Source organism: Drechmeria coniospora, chromosome 01, assembly GCF_001625195.1.
Source record: "Drechmeria coniospora strain ARSEF 6962 chromosome 01, whole genome shotgun sequence".
Lineage (NCBI taxonomy): Eukaryota > Fungi > Ascomycota > Sordariomycetes > Hypocreales > Ophiocordycipitaceae > Drechmeria > Drechmeria coniospora.
Window position 1 is genome coordinate 8139029 of NC_054389.1, and position 20486 is coordinate 8159514.

The 20486-nt window shown below is 56.9% G+C and overlaps 2 protein-coding genes across 2 annotated transcripts; one reads left to right on the forward strand and one right to left on the reverse strand.

Moving 5' to 3' along the window:
* Window positions 1-5103: 5103 nt before the first annotated feature.
* Window positions 5104-6135, reverse strand: DCS_02142 (uncharacterized protein; the record flags this gene model as incomplete). Its single annotated transcript, XM_040799471.1, has 2 exons — window positions 5104-5198; window positions 5256-6135. 2 exons carry the CDS (start codon window positions 6133-6135, stop codon window positions 5104-5106), a joined length of 975 nt encoding a protein of 324 aa, XP_040660354.1.
* A 2473-nt stretch (window positions 6136-8608) lies between these two features.
* On the forward strand, window positions 8609-16080 carry DCS_02143 (DNA-directed RNA polymerase I subunit RPA1; the record flags this gene model as incomplete). Its single annotated transcript, XM_040799472.1, has 9 exons — window positions 8609-8790; window positions 8853-13664; window positions 14024-14084; window positions 14652-14812; window positions 14881-15200; window positions 15259-15356; window positions 15434-15550; window positions 15620-15785; window positions 15881-16080. 9 exons carry the CDS (start codon window positions 8609-8611, stop codon window positions 16078-16080), a joined length of 6117 nt encoding a protein of 2038 aa, XP_040660355.1.
* Window positions 16081-20486: the final 4406 nt, after the last annotated feature.

Below are 20486 nucleotides of genomic sequence, written 5' to 3' on the forward strand. Positions count from 1 at the left end.
GGCGGCGTCGGACGAGCGGCTGCCGGGCGCGACAGCGCTGGATGCCGGGCGTGTCGGCGAACAATGATGAACGGTCGGATCGGTCAAGCCGTCGCCGTCTTGGATTTGGCAGGTGGTGGGGAGAAGTTGACCGACGGCCTGAAGGTTCCTCGCTCCTGCCCGGGAGGGGCACCTGGGTCGTGGCAGCGGCGTCGGGAGGGAGCGGGAGCAATTGCAGGCGCTGGCGGACTCGGAATTCGCCTCCGACTTCATGGCCGCATGCCGGCTGAGCAGAGCGGCATGGGCATGGGCATGGGCATGGGCATCGACAAAGTCGGGGGATCGACGGAGAAAGATGAGGGCCGGCGCCTGGAGCAGGACAAGGACGGACAGAAATGGACAGGACGGGGCACGACGTGGGGGGGTGGGCAGGATCAGGATCACGGCTTCCCACGTTTGCGTTGGCGCAGGTACATGCAAGTACCTCTCCCACTGTACTTGCCGAGCTCTACCGAGGGAATGAGAGACCGGACCCCATCGCACTAGCCGATCCTCCGCTCTCGACGGCGACGCCTGCCATTATTACCACCGGCAGCTGGTATAGGAGGCAGGCAGGCAGGCAGGCAGGCAGGGACGGTGCGGCCCATGCACTTGCACCGCCGCCCACGCGTAAGCGCACTCGCAAGTACAGTGCACGTACTTGCATGCATCGCAGGTGCGAGTACGGAGTACTTACTTGTACTGTTGTACTGTTGTTGTACTGTAAGTAAGTACTGTACATGCACAACCAAGTGCAGTACACTGTTCGGAGCAGTGTCGGCGTATCCGCCACCATCCATGGTAGGTGCCCTCGTGCGGTGCAGGTACGGCCGTGATGCCGTACCGTGCTTGCAAGGTGTCGTAGCACGAGGACATATGACAGGTACCTGCACGGGGTCTCGAATGTACCGATAAGTACAGTGCTTGTACGGGTACAACTCGGGCCATGTACATGTGCTTATCGGCGTGCCCATCAGCAGCGCAACGTAGCAGTGCTTACCGGGCACAGAGGGTAAGAACCAGAATGTAGGTACCTAGTAATACTGTACAGCACAAGTTCGGAGCACTGATGGTAATACCGTACAGTACAGTACACACTTGCGCACGCCAACGGCAGCTCCGTCTCCGTCGCCGTCCTTGGGTGTGCGAGTACTTGCCGTGTACGCCTACGTACATTACATGTACTGTACTTGAATGCCTGCCAGGCGGTACCTGCAAGGTACGTATCAAGTATCGAGCATCGATCCATGTCAACGGCAGCTGCCCGGCTCGTTCTTGCACGACAGTCGGTGCGTTCGTACGAGGCAGGCAGAGCCGGCTCGCAGAAACGGCACATTGTCGATTCGCGGTTCCGCAGGGTACATGCCGCGCATCCGGTGCCGCGGTCTCGGGCGGCGCTCGTGGAAAAAGCAATCCAGCCGTGTGCAAGCATCAAGACTCGGCCGGGCCGGAGGAGGCGAGGAACCGGTACCTGCATGGGCATCGAGCCGCACCAGCTTGATGCGAGGTAGGACAGGGTGCTGTGCGGATACGCAAGTACAGGTATACAAGTACAAGTACGTTGTAAGTAGGTGTGCAGAGATGCAAGCAGCTGCGCTCCGTACCGTGCAAGTACTTGTACGCAGCGGCACGTTCGAGAGGTGCGTGTACAGGTGGTACATGTACTTGCATGCAAGGTGTCCGTGCATCTCCGGGGACGCACGCGGTGCGGTGCAGGCAGGCCCCGGGAGGCAGGTCCGCCGAACCACTTCCTTCCTTCCATACCACAGTATCACCGCCACCCACCTACCGCCCACTGCCGAAGAGGGTAGGCACGATGTCTGAGCGTCGAGACGCACCATTGCTCGCACAAGTACCGAGTACATGTAGAACTACGGAGTACTCCGTACTGGTAGAGGCAACCCCCCGAGCATCATGGTCGTGCCGACGCCATCACTGTACTTTCGAACGTACCTGGTACGAGGCTTCGGTCCCTGTAGCATGGCCGGGTACAGCGTACCTACCTACCTGTATCCATGCAGCCTCGCACGGATACCTCGTACTGGCTAGCAGTGAATGCAGCGAATGCAGTGAAGGCAGTGGATACGGTGAAGGCAGTGAATGCTCTGATTGCATCAGCCTTGCGCAAGGTGCGTGCGAGCTGCTCGTGCGTGCAACACCAACACCGCCTCTCCGCTGCCTTTCTGCCGCTTCGCATTCTTCCTGTCCGCCGTGCCGGTCTCTCACGCCATGCATGATGCCCTCCCTACCTTTGGCAGAATGACCCGTTGCCTTGGGACGTCGCTCATCGACCGAGGATCCGCCACGCACCCTCGTCGAGCGGGCCAGGCATGACCCTGACGATGCGTCCGAAGCATGAAAATATGCCGACAATCCGCTGGCAGGCCCCACCGGTTCACCATGCTTCCAAGGACTGACATGGCAGACGAGGTGGATCGGCCAGGAATGTCAAAGTCTATCGTCCCACGGACGACGAATCGACGGCCGAGAGGGACCATCTCCATCGGCTGCACAAAACTCTCCGCCGGTACCGGGCATCTCCTTGTCGGTGTTGGGCGAACACATGGTGTGCAAGTTCGGCGTGCTCTCCTCGATGCTACGCCGCGATGGCTGCACAGAGCAAGCACAATCCTCTAGGCAGCTGTTGCTCGCAAGTGGCAGGCGTGCCCGATGAACACTGGCCACCGTCGAAGCAAGATATTTTGCGGCACAACTCTCGGGGAGAATACTCGGCACATCTCGGCCAGGACAATCGTACGACGGAACGAGTGAGGGCTGCTACATGATGCGAGCCATGCGGTCGAATTCCGAGTCGATCGACACGCATACAGGCGCCTAGAGAGCATCCGTCGCCACAGAACGCGTCTCGTCGACCCCTGCCATGCGATATGTCAACGGTCGTTGCACAGCGCAAGCCACGCATCCGGCGGGCACTTCACTCGGCCGTCACGGAGCAGGGTACTGTTGCCTGCGACAAGACATGCCACTGCTCCAATGATGGACGCGCGGGGACGGAGCATGACGCTCCGGCTGACGCTCAGGCTGAGGGGGAGGGGTCGGTTGTGCGTCGCCGTTTGGCCCCGAGACACACGAAACGTTCAGGCTGGCAGGCAGCCATCACAGCTTCATGATCCGATGCATCGCGACCTACCTGTCCGCTGAATGGCGGGTCCGGAACTTTTGCGGGCGCACTCTCGTCGTGCTTGGTGTGGCGGGCCACGTCAGCAAGGAGGACACCATCGTCGGCGGCGTTGCTCGCCTACCCATCGATGGACGAGCGAGGGCGACAGGTCAGAAAATGGAAATGAAGCAGCAGACATTGGTTGACCTCCCGGTTGGCAGCATGACGGCTGCGCAGTGCATGGGTACCTGTAGCTGCTTGTCCGGACGGCGACGGGGTCTGGGCCCCCTGCGACGACCGATCCATCCGCCACGTTCATCCCTGTACCGTAGAATGAATGACCCAGTAACGATGGCCCACCGATGAAGCAAAGACGGAATCGTTGCACCCAGGTACTCGCGGGTACTAGGACGTGCATGTAGGTGTATGTAGGTGTATGTAGGTGTATGTAGGTGTATGTAGGTGTATGTAGGTGTATGTAGGTGTATGTAGGTGTATGTAGGTGCATATAAGTGTATGTAGGTATATAGAAGTGTATGTACAGAGTGTGCATCTGCAGTTGGTTATACAGGTATGCTTGTGTAGGTGTATGTACTTAACGTCAGTGTAGGTGACTGTGGGCATGTATGTAATGAATGTCCCAGGTGTAAGTACTTGTATGCAGGTGTATGCAGGTATGCTGTTTGTAGGTGTAAGTACCTTATGCAGGTATGCTGTATGTAGGTGTATGCAGGTATGCTATATGTACTCCGTAGGTGTATGCAGGTATGCTGTATGTAGGTGTATGCAGGTATGCTATATGTAGGTGTATGCAGGTATGCTGTATGTAGGTGTATGCAGGTATGCTGTATGTAGGTGTATGCAGGTATGCTGTATGTAGGTGTATGCAGGTATGCTGTATGTAGGTGTATGCAGGTATGCTGTATGTAGGTGTTTGCAGGTGTTTATAGGTGTATGCAGGTATACTCTATGTAGGTGTATGCAGGTATGCTGTATGTAAGTAGGCGCATGCAGGTATACTGTATGTAGGCGCGTATAGCTGGATATAGATGGATGTACTTACAGAGGACGTAAAGAGCATATGCGTGTACAGGGTACGGAGTACGGAGCAGGCGTATGCACTGTTGGTGTATGTCCTCGTAGGTGCATGTGGGTAGGTGTACAAGCATATATCGTACTGCAGGTGTACTTGTACATGTATGTGTATGTAAGAAGGTGAAGGTAGGTGTGTGCGTCAAAAGGCTCTCGGAAAAGATCAAGTTCATGTGACGGGCCTGACGAAATGAATCAGGAAATAAATCAAGCACCCATCAGCCGACGACAAGGATATGCTCGTACGACCATACCCAAGGGCAAGAATGCATGTCTTGCCCGCGAGGCGCATGCGCAGGCTCGTACTCGTTCGTGGACGTGGAAACGCCTACGCCTGTACTCCGTACTTGGACTATACACGCGGATACATGAATACCACCAGTGTTGAGGAATGATGCGCTTTAAAAGACACTCCCAGACAAACCGGTAATTACCGGCTACCACATCATTGTCAACGGCAATTTTTTTTCGACTTCAGGCGGCCACTGCTCACATGCATCCAGTGAGCAGTGTGTTGGTCGCCTTACGAATACGGAGCAGAGTCGTACTTTGCAATGACGGACATGCAAGCAGTAACCCGTACCGGCTCTTCTTTTTTCCAAACGAGCTGGGATATGACAGAGGAAATATAACCTTGGAAAGAACCCAGTCACCTTCGACGCATGGGCAATCTTGGCATGGGAGAAATGCCTCGTTTCGTCGACGACGGTCGTGCCAAGGGGTGGGATGCGGTTCCTGACATGCGATTCGTAGCGGCAGGCGAGTTCAATTCGTGGCAGCTACGCTGGCTTCGAGAACCCCCTAAAAAGAATGACTGCTTCCGTTCTCTTCCGTCCAGTGCCAACTTTCTTGCGCATGCGCACCATTTCTTCTCAAGCGTCGTTCTGCTTGCGCCGCACGTCGTAGACCTTGAGCGCCTCTTCGGCTGCCTTGAGACCGCTGAGTGCCATGGCACCAAAAGTTGGTCCTGCTGCTCGTCAGCCAGCGTCCATTCCGTGCCGCTCGGGAGAGAGAAAAGACGGACCCATGCGGTTGGCACCGTCCACCTCGGACAGCTCCATGCCACCGACGATGAGTCCGGGCACAATCTCACGCGTGCCCTTGACGATGGCGTCCTCGGCCGTGCTCATGTCGAGGCCGCGCATGCCGCCGAGGGACTCGATGCGCTTCATGCTCGCGAGGCGCTTGACCGAAAAGGCACCCATCGGCCCGTCGTGGCCCGTCGTGGAGATGACGAGGGGCGCGTTGATGGTGTTGGGGTCCATGCAGGACTGGTCGTCGTGGTGCATCGAGACGAGCGTCCAGTTGGTGACGACACCGGCGATGCGGACGCCGCCGTCGGCGGGGCGCGTGATGAGGTCCTCGACGCACGTGGCGTTGAAGAGCTTCATGTTGGGCATGGCGAGCACCTTGGCCAGCAGCGTCGACGTGAACAGGGCCGCGTGCTTGACCACGACAAAGTTGCCCTCGTCCTCGTACGGGACGCCGACCTCGCGCAGGAAGGCGTCGGCCGGCTTCCGCATCACCATGGCCGAGAACAGCTGGCCGCCGAGCCAGGCGCCGCCACCGGGCGAGACCGAGGCCTCGATGATGGCGATGCGCAGGTCGGGCCTCGTCTTGCCGAGCACGTACGCGGCGCTGAGCCCGCAGGATCCGGCCCCGATGATGACCATGTCCGACTCGGCGTAGTTGTCGAGATCCTCAAAGTAGCGACGCGTCATGGCCCGCGACACCTCGCTCTCGCGGATGGGCGCGAACCGGAAGTCATCCCACTGGCCGAGCATCTCGTCGATGGTTGCCGTGTGCGGGCGCGTCTTGCTGTCGCCCGTAGGGACGGCCAACTTGGCCGGCGGGGGCACCATCTCGGCGACCTTGCGAGGGGAGACGGCGGCGGGTGGGCTCATCGTGGATGTATCTAGGCATGTTAGGATTCTCGCAATTCGGCCGTGACGAGGGGAAGGGGAAGCATGATCCTTTCGCTGGTATTATCCAGATCAAGTTTCGGCCGTGTATTCTCAGCCGCACCTTCCGCACCTGCGTCGTCGGCACCACCCACGGGCGGACCGAGACGACGCGGAGACGGAAGGTGGGCACCGGCTCATGCATCAGACAGTACCTGAAGATGAAGATGGATGATCATGATGGATAGACTACCACGAAACGACGCCATGATTCCCCACGTTGGCCTACCGAGAGCCTGTTGTTGGAATGCTATGCATCGTCAGCGCCGCCTGTCCTTTGCCGCCGTTGCCTTCCTGGGGATCTGCACAGACTCGAGTTGTACGAACAACGGATGGCTGCCGTAGAAAAGTTTGACGCTGGGTGACGTTATGGGACGCTGGGGCGACGTTGATGGTGGACGGTGTGGATGCTTGGATGGTGAACCGGCAGAGGGAGAGGTGAGGCAGACAAGGCTGGCTTATAAACGGCACGAAGAACGAATGCGGGGGCGGTGCAAAAAGTCGCTCACACATACGTCACACGTACGTCCAATAGAAAATAACAAACTTATATGCACATCGTCATTGGGCGAAATCATCAGGTTGGCGCCGCGACATCGGAGCCATCGGAGCCATCGGTCCGGGCGAGACCAAGGCTCTGCCAGTTGGGTCCCGGCTTTATCCGTCACTGGCCGCTCCCGTCACGCTTGGCCCTTGGCCTTCTGATTCTTTCTCGTCTTCTTGCTTCCTTCTTGCCAGCTGCTTAATAACGTCAGACGAGGCAGTGAAGACGAGCCACGGCCTCTCCTACATATCGTCCTATCCAGAGTTGTTGGCCCTCCTCGGCAGAACTGGAGACGACCAGTGCCGAAAACAATATTCTATGGTCAGAGCCGGTCTGGCTGGAGCACTCCTCGCACAAGTGGTCTGTGTCCTCGTTGTCCAGTCTTCCCATGTCCATGATCAACGCAACAGTCGCCGTCAAGCCCGTTTGATTCTTGGCCAGCCAGGCCCGATGCACCCTTGAGGTCCACGACAAACAGTGAAGACGAGTTCGTGCCCGGTTCTGGGTTCAGCAACGGGCTCGAAAATTTATATTGTTTCCCTGACATTCCTCTTTCTCGTTGAAAGAAACTTGTTGTCAATATACAGCTGGCGTGAGGAAAGGATGAGCGTTATCGGTATGGAGAGTCCTTTGCGACCTATACTCGCTACGTTCGTCGAGTAGTCAGCAGACGTTCGAAGTAAAGGTAAAAGAATCCGAGGCAAGTACGTGTACTTCTTGTTTTGCTACCGTGCTTGGTTGATTGCCCTGGGTCCTCCTGTTGGTGATGTTGCTGCTGCATTCAATTGTTCAACCGCTCCGACAGATGGGGGCATGTTGGCAGCAGTGGACCATCATGTGGAGAGAACATGACAGAAGGCTGCGTTCTTCCCATGGAACCAAAGTTCAGCTTGACATTGCATCATTCGCTCTCCGTACCGAGAAAGATTGAAAGCTGTCAAGGACTCTTCTTGGCCGCTTCGTCTGGTGTCGAATACCAATAGGATGTCCACTACTGACACCTCCCACCATACCCTGTACTTCACCCAGGAGATTGTCATGGCCGACATTTCCGAGACATCACTTCTCGAGATGACATCGGGTCCCGGAAATTATACAGCATGGAGCATGTTCGAAAAAAATGGTGCTATAATGCAAGCATGAAGCAGAATCGAAACTGAATCCATCCTAATTGCGTCGTGGGTAGTGGGAGGTGGATAGGAGAAGCCTCGAGTATGGACACACCAGGCAAGTGCCGACGATGCTCGAATGGTTACGTCACGTCGGCGGTTTCTCCTGCTGCGCCAGAGTCGTCTGTAGACATCCTGACCTCCAGGTAGGACTCTGACTGTAAATTGATGGTGGGAAAGCTGGAGTATCCGGATGACGGCCTGTCCAGGATGCACAGTGTCGTTGCATCCCCAATCTTGGTGTGAAGATGGGTGAATTGGACAGCAAGGAACTGGAAAATCGCACTGTAACGTACGAATCCCATGTTCTCATAAAAGAGCAACGGAAATCGAATGGGTAGTATATATCATAAAAATGAGGAGACCAACCAGCTTAATGAGCAAATTGTCTACTTGCATGTATTTTAGGGGTATGTTTGACTTCTCAGAATATCGTAATATTTCCAAAATTCATCAGCTGCAATGGCCAAGGAAGCCCTTCGGCTCGCACTGTGCGGGGAATTGCTTCCTCAATTACACCATTCGCCTGAAGTGGAGTGCTGCGGAGTCGATTCATAGCTGAATTCTGCCGCTAGACACCGCCCAAAAAAAAAGTGGTGATGGAGTGCAGAGAAGCGATTTCACCTCTGACTGGAATTCAACCGCCAACTCTTGCTACACCTGGGGCGTCTACGGTCAGACCTTTGGCCGATTGCCGACCAAGATGAATATCGCCCAGCCCATATCCTCCGAGGTCGATGCCGTCGAGTTCACATTCCTGTCCCCGGACGAGATACAAGCCATCTCCGTCAAGCGCATCGAGAATGACAACACCTTCGACAGCCTTCTCAACCCCGTCCACGGCGGTCTCTACGACCCTGCCCTCGGATCATGGGGCGACCAACCGTGAGATCCATGTGCCTGGAACCTCGTGCTTTCCCGAGGCCTCTGCTGACCATGCTCCCCAGGTGCGCCACCTGCAACCTGAACCAAGCGAGCTGCCCGGGACACCCAGGTCACATCCAACTCCCCGCACCAGTCTACCACCCCATCTTCATGGACCAGGCGTACCACTTGCTCCGAGCGACCTGCGTCTACTGCAGGGGTTTTCGACTACCCGCCAAGGACCTCCACAAGTTCATGTGCCAGCTCCGTCTGCTCCAGCACGGCCTCATCCGCGAAGCGTACATCGTCGATGCCGTTGGCGACAAGGACTGCGATGGTTTGGGGGAGAACCTCGGCTCCGACGAGAGCGAGGCGGACGAAGAAAACAGCTCGATCGACAGCGCCATCAGAAAAAGGGACAAGTACGTCCTGCACTGCCTTCGGACCGTCAAAATCCGACGGAGTGAGGCCGGGAGGCGGAAGCACGAGGGCATGGCCCAAGCGCGGCGAGACATCATCAAGGCCTTTCTCGCCGAAATCACCAAGAGAAGGCACTGCGCGACCTGCTCGGGAATCTCGCCGGCGTACCGAAAAGATCGCTACGTCAAGATTTTCGAAAAGTCGCTCTCGGCCAAGGAGCTGACGGCCATGGCCCAGAGGCATCTGGTGCGGAAGGATGCCATGACGCGCCAGTTTGACGAGAAATCAAAGTCAAAACTCGACACCGAATCCTCCGAATCCGAAGCAGTCGTCCAGCCGACGACGGACGAAGAGGAAGAACGGCCCGTCGACGTTGCCGCGGCCCAGAGATACATCAGCCCGATGGAGGTGCGCGCTCGATTGATCGAGCTGTTTAAGAAGGAGCAGGATGTTGTCGCCCTCCTGTACGACTCGAAACCGCGTACCAGAGGCTCTCCGGACGTCACGCCGGACATGTTCTTCATCACCACCATTCTCGTCCCGCCCAGCCGCTACCGACCGGAAGCCCGCCTCGGAGATGCGCAGGTGACCGAGGCGGAGCAGAATTCGCTCTACAAGATGATCCTGCGAGGCTGCACCAAGATTGCCCACGTGCATACCGTCCTGAGAAGCAACGAGCGTGCCGACATTACCCAGCTGCATCAGGCTTGGACCGAGCTTCAAGAGAGCGTCAATGCGCTGATTGATGCGAATAAGAATCCCGTCCAGGGTGCGGCTGCTAAGCGCAACGAAGAGGGCATCAAGCAGAAGCTGGAGAAGAAGGAGGGCCTGTTCCGAAAGAACTTGATGGGCAAGCGTGTCAACTACGCCGCCAGAAGCGTCATCTCGCCCGATCCGAACATCGAGACGAACGAGATTGGCGTCCCCCCCGTCTTCGCCCAGAAGCTCACGTTCCCCGAACCCGTCACCAGTCACAACTTCCGAGACATGCAGCACGCCGTCATCAACGGTGCCTACAAGTGGCCGGGCGCCGTCGCCATCGAGAACGAGAACGGCCAGGTGCAGATGCTGAGGAACAAGTCGGTCGACGAGCGCATCTCCCTCGCGAATCAGCTGCTCGCCCCGACGGACGCCAACGCGCCCAAGATACGGAACAAGAAAGTATATCGGCACATGACCAACGGCGACGTCGTGTTGATGAACCGTCAGCCGACACTGCACAAGCCGTCCATGATGGGACATCGAGTTCGCGTCCTGCCGGGCGAGAAGACGATCCGCATGCACTACGCCAACTGCAACACCTACAATGCCGACTTTGACGGAGACGAGATGAACATGCACTTTCCCCAAAACGAGGTTGCCCGCGCGGAAGCCCTCCAGATTGCGGACACGGACCATCAGTACTTGTCGGGCACGCAGGGCAAGCCGCTACGAGGTCTGATCCAGGATCACATCTCCGTCTCCATCGCCCTGTGCAGTCGGGATTGCTTCTTCAGCCGCGGCGACTATCACGCCCTCGTCTACAGCGCCATCCGACCGGAAAGCGGCCACGTGTACGGCGACAGGATCCAGCTCGTCCCGCCCGCCATTCTCAAGCCGGTGCCGAGGTGGACAGGAAAACAGGTCGTCACGACGATACTCAAAAACACGCAACCGCCCAACTGCGGCCCGCTGACGCTGCACGGAGAATCTCAGATCAAGGCCGAGCAGTGGGGCTCCAAGAAATCCGAAGAGGGAACGGTGCTGATCCAGGACGGCGAGTTCGTCACCGGCATCCTCGACAAGTCCCAGATCGGCCAGAGCGCCGGCGGCTTGATCCATGCCATCCACGAAGTCCACGGGCCGTCGGCCGCCGGCAAGCTGCTCACCGCCATGGGCCGGCTTCTGACCCGCTATCTCGGCATGCGCGCCTTCTCCTGCGGCATGGACGACTTGCGTCTCACCGCCGAGGGCGAGACGTCCCGGCAGCGAGAGCTGCAGGTTGTCAGGACCGTCGGCCGCGAGATCGCCTCGAGCTACGTCTCCCTCAAGGACGTGCCCGACGCTCGAGATCCCGTCCTCCTCGAACGTCTGGAGGAGGTTCTCCGCGACGACAAGAAGCAGGAAGGCCTGGACCTTCTCATGAACCAGGGGACCAAGGACATCACCGACGCCATCCAACGGGCCTGCATCCCCAACGGCCTCGAGAAGCCGTTCCCGCGAAACCAGATGCAGGCCATGACGACGTCGGGTGCCAAGGGTTCCAAGGTCAACGCGTCCCTCATCTCCTGCAACCTGGGTCAGCAGGTGCTCGAGAGCAGGCGAGTGCCCATCATGGTCAGCGGCAAGACGCTCCCCTGCTTTCAGCCGTTCGAGACCAACATCACGGCCAACGGATACATCGGCAGCCGATTCCTGACGGGCATACGTCCGCAGGAGTACTACTTCCACCACATGGCCGGACGAGAAGGTCTCATCGACACGGCCGTGAAGACGTCGCGGTCCGGCTACCTTCAGCGATGCGTCATCAAAGGCCTCGAGGGCGTCTCGGTGGCTTACGACACCACCGTTCGCGATGCCGACGGCTCCATCATCCAGTTTTTGTATGGCGAAGACGGCTTGGACGTCACTAAGCAATCGTACCTCAAGGACTTTGGCTTCATCCTGCGAAACCTCGTGTCCGAGGCGGCCCAGCTCCGATACGACTCCGAGGTGGTTCAGCGTCTGGGCGCGACGAGCAACCGAGCGGCGTTTACCAAGTACATGAAGAGCGCCGTGAAGCACGCCCAGCCCGGCGATCCGAAGGCGAGGGATCCGCTGACGAGCGCCTTCAACCCGACGACGAACGCCTTCGTCCTGTCCGAATCCTTCTTCACGGCCATGTCGACCTACCTGAAGGAGAACTCGGACGGCATGATTCGGGAGAAGGGTGACAAGGAGCCGGCCGGCGCGCACCAAGCGCTGAACCGAAAGAACGCCGAGCTTCTCTTCGCCATGAAGTATCTGCAATCGCTGATAGAGCCCGGCGAGGCCGTCGGCGTCGTCGCCGGCCAGTCCGTGGGCGAGCCGTCGACGCAGATGACGCTCAACACGTTCCACTTGGCGGGGCACGCGGCCAAGAACGTGACGGCGGGTATCCCTCGGCTGCGAGAGATTCTCATGACGGCCTCGAAGGACATTGCGACGCCGGCCATGTCCCTCTACCCGCACGCCAGCCTCGCGGCCGAGGAGGTGGAGACGTTTGCCAAGTCGATCAGCGCGCTGCCAATGTCGTTCATCCTGGAAAGCGTCGTCGTCGAGGAAAAGGTCGGCCGCGGCAAGATCTTCGGCATGGCCAAGATCTACGTCATCAAGCTCAAGTTTTTCCCTGCCAAGGAATACCTGGAAATGTACCACGCCAGCGTCGGCGAGGTGCTGGATGCCGTGGAGAGGAAGTTGGTGCGGCACATCGTCACGCTGTCCAAGGCCGAGCTCAAGAAGCGAGCGCTGCAGGCGACGGCCGCCTCCCCGGACATTGGGGCCAAGGTTGGCGTCGTCGAGATGGTTGCTCCCGCGGCGGCGACGGCCGAGGCGGGTGCCGAGGACGACGACTCGGGCGACGAAGACCACACGAGCGCCAAGCAACGAGCCAACCGGCACGAGGCCGTGTCGTACGGACCGAACGACGAGGCGGACAACGAGATCCAGCGCGAGATGGACGACGCCGACGTGGCCGACGAGACGGAGGCGGAGGGCGCCGACGATGCGGCGGAGAAGAACGAGGCGATGGACGTCGACACGGACGACGAGGCCTCGGAAGGGGAGAAGGCGTCGTCGGCCAATGCCCGTGCTCGGCGCGTCATGGATGCCTTTGACGAAGTCACGGCGTTTGAGTGCAGCGAAAGCAGCGGCGACGGGTGCCAGCTGACGCTCGAGTACGACCAGGCGGTGCCGAAGCTGCTCATGCTCAACGTCGTCCAGGCGGCCGTCAAGAAGACGATGGTCCGGGAGATTCGCGGCATCGGCGCCTGCCGCGTCGTGCAGGAGCGGACGGGGAAGAAGGAGCTCGTGATCCACGCGACCGGTGCCAACATCCAGGCGGTCCAGCGGTTCAACGACCACATCGACCCGGACCGCATCCAGACGAACGACGTGGCCGCCGTCCTGTCCATGTACGGCGTCGAGGCGTGCCGAAGCAACATCGTCCGAGAGCTCGGCGACGTTTTCGGGTCGCACGGCATCAAGGTCGACAACCGACACCTGAACCTCATCGCCGACTACATGACGAGGAACGGCGGCTTCACGGCCTTTAACCGCATGGGCCTGCAGGGCAACGCCAGCCCCTTTACCAAGATGAGCTTCGAGACGACGCTCGCCTTCCTCAAGGACGCCGTCCTCGACGGTGGCTGGGACGACCTCGCGACGCCGAGCGGCCGTCTCGTCATGGGCCGGCTCGGCAAGCTTGGCACGGGCAGCTTTGATGTTTTGACGCACCTGCCGACGTACCACGCCGATGGGTCGGCGTGAAGGGATTGCGGACCACGGAGTACAGGCTGAAGAATGGCAAGATGCATGGAAATACGGAGTTTGCGATGTTCCTTTTCTCTCTTGGCTTACCGCTGGCCTGGATGTTCTATATACAAGACAACTAGCATGAAGAGCCGCCCGATGGATGACAGCTGCGGCGTCGTCGCGTTGCTTCTTGGTGCCGTCTCGCATGTTTCGAGATGTATTCCTTTGTGTTTTCCCTTGCGTGATTCCACTGTTCACGAAGCATGTGATAATTGCCATGCGACGGCAAGCGAGAGTGCATTGTGCGTTACGGGCCGACGGCGAACATCGCGACACGGAAGCGATCATGACAACTTGCGTACAGCAACAATCCGTACCAACCGAACAGGCCATATGTCAACAGAATACGGAGCAGCTTGCATCTTGTACGAACGTAATAATACGAATACGTATGCAGTGTCTCGGGATGGTACCAATGACGTGTTGGTCTCTGGAATGAGCATCCCTGAATAATCGAGTCGGAAATTCGTTGGCGTTTATTCTCGAAAATGCAAGCATTTGCCCGTAGCAGGATGGGGGCAAGACGCAAGCTCCCTTCGCTTCCACAGCTGCCGACACATGATGCATTAGTACAGCAGGTGCCAAAGTTCGGGAGTTGTTGGATGTTGGCGAAAGATGAAAAAGGCATGCTGGCTGCTGAAGGCATCCAAAGGCCATGCCACGTTGCACGGCTCCGGATTATCAACTTCCGTCCATCTGACCGCTACCCTGAACAAGCAAAATAGATGGCACCCCTTTCGCCTTGTCAACAGTTCATCGCCACAGAGATGGGAGCAAGACGGCTGATACATTCGATTCCAACGTTGCCGTCACGATTGGCCTTTCGTTTCTCTAATGCGGTGACGCGGTCCGTCTCAACATTCCCGCGGCCATTCTCTACCGGCTCGCGTTCAACTCCGCCACGGGATTTTCCAACGACCGGATTCGAGTAGATCGATGCATCGGCGAAGATTGAGGAAGAACGGCTTCCTTTCTTCAAGAGCGATGAATACTATCCCGTGAAGATTGGCGATGTCATCGGCGGCCACTACCAGATCGTGGCGAAGCTCGGTTACGGCACTACCTCGACCGTCTGGCTCTCGCGTAATCTCAGGTGACTTTGGCATGCTCCCCGTTGACTCCGACGAGCCATGTTTCTGACTCGTATTCTCTCGCCATCAGTGATCAGAAATACTGGGTTATGAAGGTTCACATCAACACGCTGCAGTACAGTCACGAATCCGTCGTCTATGATCATCTAGCCAAGCACACCGAGGATCACCCTGGCAGGAAACATGTTCGAGAATTTCACGAGTCCTTCCAGATCAAGGGACCAAATGGCAATCACGAAGTTTTCGTCATGGCACCTCTGGGTATGAGTCTCAAAAGCTTGCAGGAGCTTCAGAGAAACGGCGTCTTCCAAGAGCTGCTCGTCATCGGTGCTCTGGCCCAAGTCGTCCTTGCCTTGGATTTTCTCCACGAAGCGGGCATCACCCATACAGGTGCGCATAGAGCCGTCATGTCTATCCGAGCGAGCGCCGCTGATGGGTGCGCTGGTAGATGTTCACCCCGACAATTTGCTCATTGGCATCGTCGACGAGTCAATATATTCCAAAATGGAAGAACTCGAAATCCAGAAGCCGTCGCCCCGCAAAGTGGTGGGTGATACCGTCATTTAGGTCTCTCAATACAGATGTCCGGCAAAGGTCCCCTCATCCTCTGTGATTTGGGCCAGGCTCGAGTGGGCAGCGAGCAGCGCGGGAACGCAATGCCGCTCCCTTACCGGGCACCCGAGGTCATCCTCAACATGCCCTGGAGATACAGCGTAGATGCCTGGGGTGCCGGTCTGCTGGTATGGCCCGCCCACCATGCCTCCCACCCCGGTTGCATTCTCTAATGGACCGCCTTTCACTGGGTCTAGGTCTGGGATCTTCTCCGCGGCGAGAGCCTATTCAAGGTGTACGACCATGAGTCCCAGGAGCTGAACGATGCACACCACCTTGCAGCCATCACAGCACTCATCGGTCCACCGCCCCAGGAACTGCTGCAAAGCAGTGAAGAGGCAGGCAAATACTGGCAAGAAGATGGTGGGTGCCTGTCCATGGCCAGATTCTCTCCACATCGGTCTATCTATACTCGCGCCGTCCTTTTCACCGTCGCTAACACAGCTTAATTCTTGCAGGTGAATGGAAGGGCCCTGTCCCTCTGCCGCCCAAGAGAGATATTGAATCGCTCGTCAGCGACATGGTAGGAGTGGACAAGGAAAACTTGACCAGCTTTCTGGAGTGCTTCATCGCATGGCTTCCCAGCGATCGACTGACCTGCCTGCAAGCTTATTTTCACCCCTGGCTCAAGAACAAAAGGAATTCGATGGCGAAATGAACCTTGCACCTCACTCCCTCCGCAACTGTTGCCATTGTCCTGTATTATGCGCAATGCAGAATGTCTAATCGAATTTCGTACTTTTTCAACAGTTCGGGGTCAACGTTGGACGCCTTGGCACATTGGGTATTCATGTTTAGCCATCCATCACATATGGCCATGACTTCGTTTTTAACTAGATATCCCACATGCATTGATATATACCCATGTAGAATTCATGTCTAGCCAGCCGTAACATCCAAGTCGGCCAATAATGTAAATGTGACTTGACGTGGGAGCTGGATGACATTGTCGGAAGCGAGGAGCGTGGGAATCGCTCTGGTGACAACCGACCGTATGCTAATTCGTACTTCAGAGCAACGTACTGCGTTCAGAGCAACGTACTGCGAATCGTCCACAAGATGAGAAAGCAAGCACGTAATACTCCGTCCTATTCTCGTACCAAAAATACCAAAATTGCGCAGTCGATAATCAAGGCCCGCGACCGAATGCGTAATCCATCCAAGGCACCATTCGAGCTGCAAGTTGTTCGGTCAAGGGCTGCCTCCGGCCTGTTGTGCAAGTCCATGGGGGATTTACATCTCATTATCCAATAGATACAACCTTACAGTTACTATACTACGTGCCTTTATGACTTGAACGCATAACGAGGTGTTGTAGGCTGCAACTATGTCAATGGGAGGTTAGGGTTAATACTTGATGGCGTGGCATGACATGATCTGAAATGTGAATCCTCCTGCGCTAGAATTTCCCGAACAAGAGTCAACTGGACAATCCCCTGCGAGGGACAATATTCTTCGCCCATCTATCGCACCGAATCCATTGAGATTCCAATAGAGTTCATTCACCTGGTGTTGGACACCAGCGAGTGATGGGGGCATGAACCATTAAAGGGATACGTCGCTCCGGCTACACCATAACTTGGGATGTGTCGATTGCAGATCGTATTTTTTGATCGTGCTATAGGTACCTCATTTACCGCCGACTGGGATTAACGTCGTATTCTGACTATTTGCCGAGCTGTCCATTTATCTCGTTTGTCTCTCCTCCATAAAACCAAGTCCATGAAATTGTGAATGAACACCACGTACTACCTGGTAACATCGACAACGGTGGCGAGTTAGAGCTAGGGCGCGCTACCTCAACAACATGAGGCTCCTTCAACGAGAAAGCCGGCCTCGTTCGGTTGACAATGTTGATTTTTTTATGGCGGAAATAACCCCTTCGGTTTACAGGATATACCGTAATAGCCACAGGATCACGCCATCCTTCACTTCAAATTCAGCACGACATTTCGCCGTCGTTGAGCCAATGTACAAGTATTTCTCCTTTATTTCGCCATTTTCGTTCCTATGCTTAGCGGTCAGAGTACAATCGACCACAATAGGTTGCTTTTTCTGCAAGACCGTTGCAGTAACACGACAGACGTGCCGTGCGCGGTCCACGCTCCGCCTAGAGCCGCGAGCACCTCGACTCTGTACGGTGCATCCGCCTAGATTTTGCCATGGCCGAAGAAGTTTGCCGGTCATGCCAAACGAAGTGCGAATTCACGCATCGGCAGAGGTTCCCCGCGCAAAAGACACTCTCCATCCTAGAGACCCCCGTTTCTCCCTCGCGTCTGCAGCACAAGATGTCGAGTGCTGTCGAGCCGAACCGCTGGGGACGTCGTTGGCCCATCCTGTCTGGGGAAGTTCGCTCGCTCGTCTCTCGTTACATGGTTGCGACTGGGTGTCTGAGACATGACATTCCAGCACCCAACGTGGACGGGGTTCGTGGCGCAAGGGGGAGTGCCGGTTGACAGACAGGCAAAACGGGGCTTCATGTCTCACCCACCGGCGAGGAGGACATTCGCCATGAAAATGGGCAAAGCCTTGACCGCAAACCAGCAGCTTTCCTTCCTGCTCTGATCAAGTCGTTGGGGTCCGGTATGCAAGGTGGGAGTTGCCAGCCAGCCACCGCCAGATAGCTGGACCGACGGCAGTCAGGCAGCAGGGTATCGTACCCCTGAAAGCGCGAATTCGCGCCTCCTTGGCGACAGAGTGCCGCTGCTCTCTTGCTGCGATCCGTTCCCATTGGTAGACGGTCCTCTCTGGCTGAAAAGCGTAGAGGCGAGCAAGTTGGTGTCCTCGTAGCTGCTCCGAGGCTACGTATCAGAAAGGCTAGCAGGATTCTTTCTTGTCTTAGATGGAAGTCACGGATTCTCCATGCTCAGGGGTTCGACGGTGCATGGATGCCCGCCTCTGTCTCGCCTCCCCCACGGGATCCCGTCAAGGCCGTCGACATGTCACGGCTGCGGTGCCTCTTGGAGGACGCCTCACCGTACGTCGCTGCCTGGTCTCACCACTCGTCTGCTCGGTCCCTCGTCGAGCGTATCGCCGGCCCTGCGTGGATTGGTGAGAAAGCACGACGTTGGAGGGCCTAACCTTCGATCCCGGCCCAGTTGCCGAGAGACACGACTCCCATCGGCGATAAGGCCTTTCTTCTCCATTGCGTACCATGGACTGATCGATCTGCGGCGTCGACGACCGCCCCCAGCCGCCGTCATGGGTCCTCTGCCCACCATCTTCTCGTCCATCCATCCACCCCCTCCCTCTCCGAGGCGGCTGTCAGGTTACCGTCGGCCGCCACCGGCTTCGCCATCACACAGCCGGAAAGGTCGAGGGCGAATATTTTCGGAGTCGGATGCTTCCATGCGAGTGATTCGTCACTTGGAGATGCCACGCTACGAGAGGAGAGAGCGGTCATGGGGTCCGTCAGGGTTGCGTCCACAACACGAGCACGTCGGCTCTGCTGACCGAGAAGAGGAGAAGCTCGTATACATCACACGCCGTGGCAACTCTTGCTTCCCATCAGAGCTCGTTTGAAGTGGCACACACACACACACACATGTCATATGCACACAAACCGTTTACACACACACCTGTGGCGGAATGCTCTGAGGAGAAACATGCAAGCCATTTCCGGCATTCAGAGCTCCATCTGTCCATCGTGAGACAATAGGCCACGATGAACCATGGTCGGCGTATTCGGGAGCCTCCTTTTCTCAACTCGCCACCCTACGTCTCCTGTCCATAATGTTACACTGCATCCGAGGCATATACAGCATGGATAGGATGACTGACCAAGGTCCGCAACGCCCCCAACGAAGATTTTGCACGGCCTGGCATGCAGAAGCATCACTTGACCCCTACCAGACTATAATGCGGTGGCTGGGTGGACTCTTCTGGCCTGCTGCTGCAGCTTCTTCGAGGGCGGCAAGTCCTATATCGTCAGTTCCTGCAAAGTTGGTTGCCAGGGCGCTTGGCGTTCCGCATGAGCTATTCCTTGGGCTTCTTGCACCGCATAGGGAGCTCTGCCGAGAACTTGTTCCAATTTTTGTAGCGAGTGATGCCAAGAGTGAAGAATACCGGAGCGTGTGCCATACTCCTTGGCCGAGTCAGATTCCCAGTGATTTCAAGCCTTGGTTTCTCGTGTCTGGACGGGGGAGCAAGACAGCTTGCCATGGCTACCGCTCACCGTCACGTTGCCGATGGCCATCACGTCACGTCGAGAAGGGTCCAGTTTGCTTGCGGCTCGCCCCCGAATCCGTGCATAGGCAATGACCCTGGCATCTCAAACTGGTCTTCATTCCGTGGATATCCTCGTCTCGTTTCTAGACGGTCGTTTCGATGAACCCCCCAGCATGCAAGGTTGGTTATGAAAGGACGCGTAGGGAACGTCGCGGATCCAATCCTTTCGTACTTGGACATGTGGCCTTGTGCTTCTCGGACCGTGCACCCCAGATCATGACGCGGATGTGCAACCAACTCCGTGGCGATTTCTTCCTTGACAAGGAAAGCGTTGAAACGAGTCACGCTATGGGAGAGCACGTGTCGATAAAGCCTGCTTGACTGTGCGATTGTTCGCGAAGTATTCCATACGCTACTTTGGATAGGCACATGCTGACGTGATTTGGACTTGAATGTTGCGACGAGTGCGAGACGCTCTGTTGGCGGGACAAACAAATTATTGTACGCTATCAAGGCCATGAGCAAAGTCGTCTGCATGTTTTCAGGGACAACATTCGAGGCCAACTCACGGCTCCCTTCAAGGACAGGTTGCTCCGTTGTCCCTTGAGGACTTCTTACGAGCGTTGAGTGATTCTTCATTCAACCTCCATGGGTCCAAGCAGGCAAGACACGGCCAGACAAGTAGTGTGTTTGGTTTACAAACACGCCCCAGCCCTTGGCTCGAAGCTGTAAGCGCATTTTCTTGCTTTTGACATCTCGAGGAGACCGTCTACTTGAGAGTCAGATCACCAGGATGGAAGATGGCAGTCGATGGACGTCAGGGCGTGCGAACATGAACGGAGCTAATGCACACGTGCACGCTCGACGAATGAAGCCGGCCTCGTACGGCAGTGATTG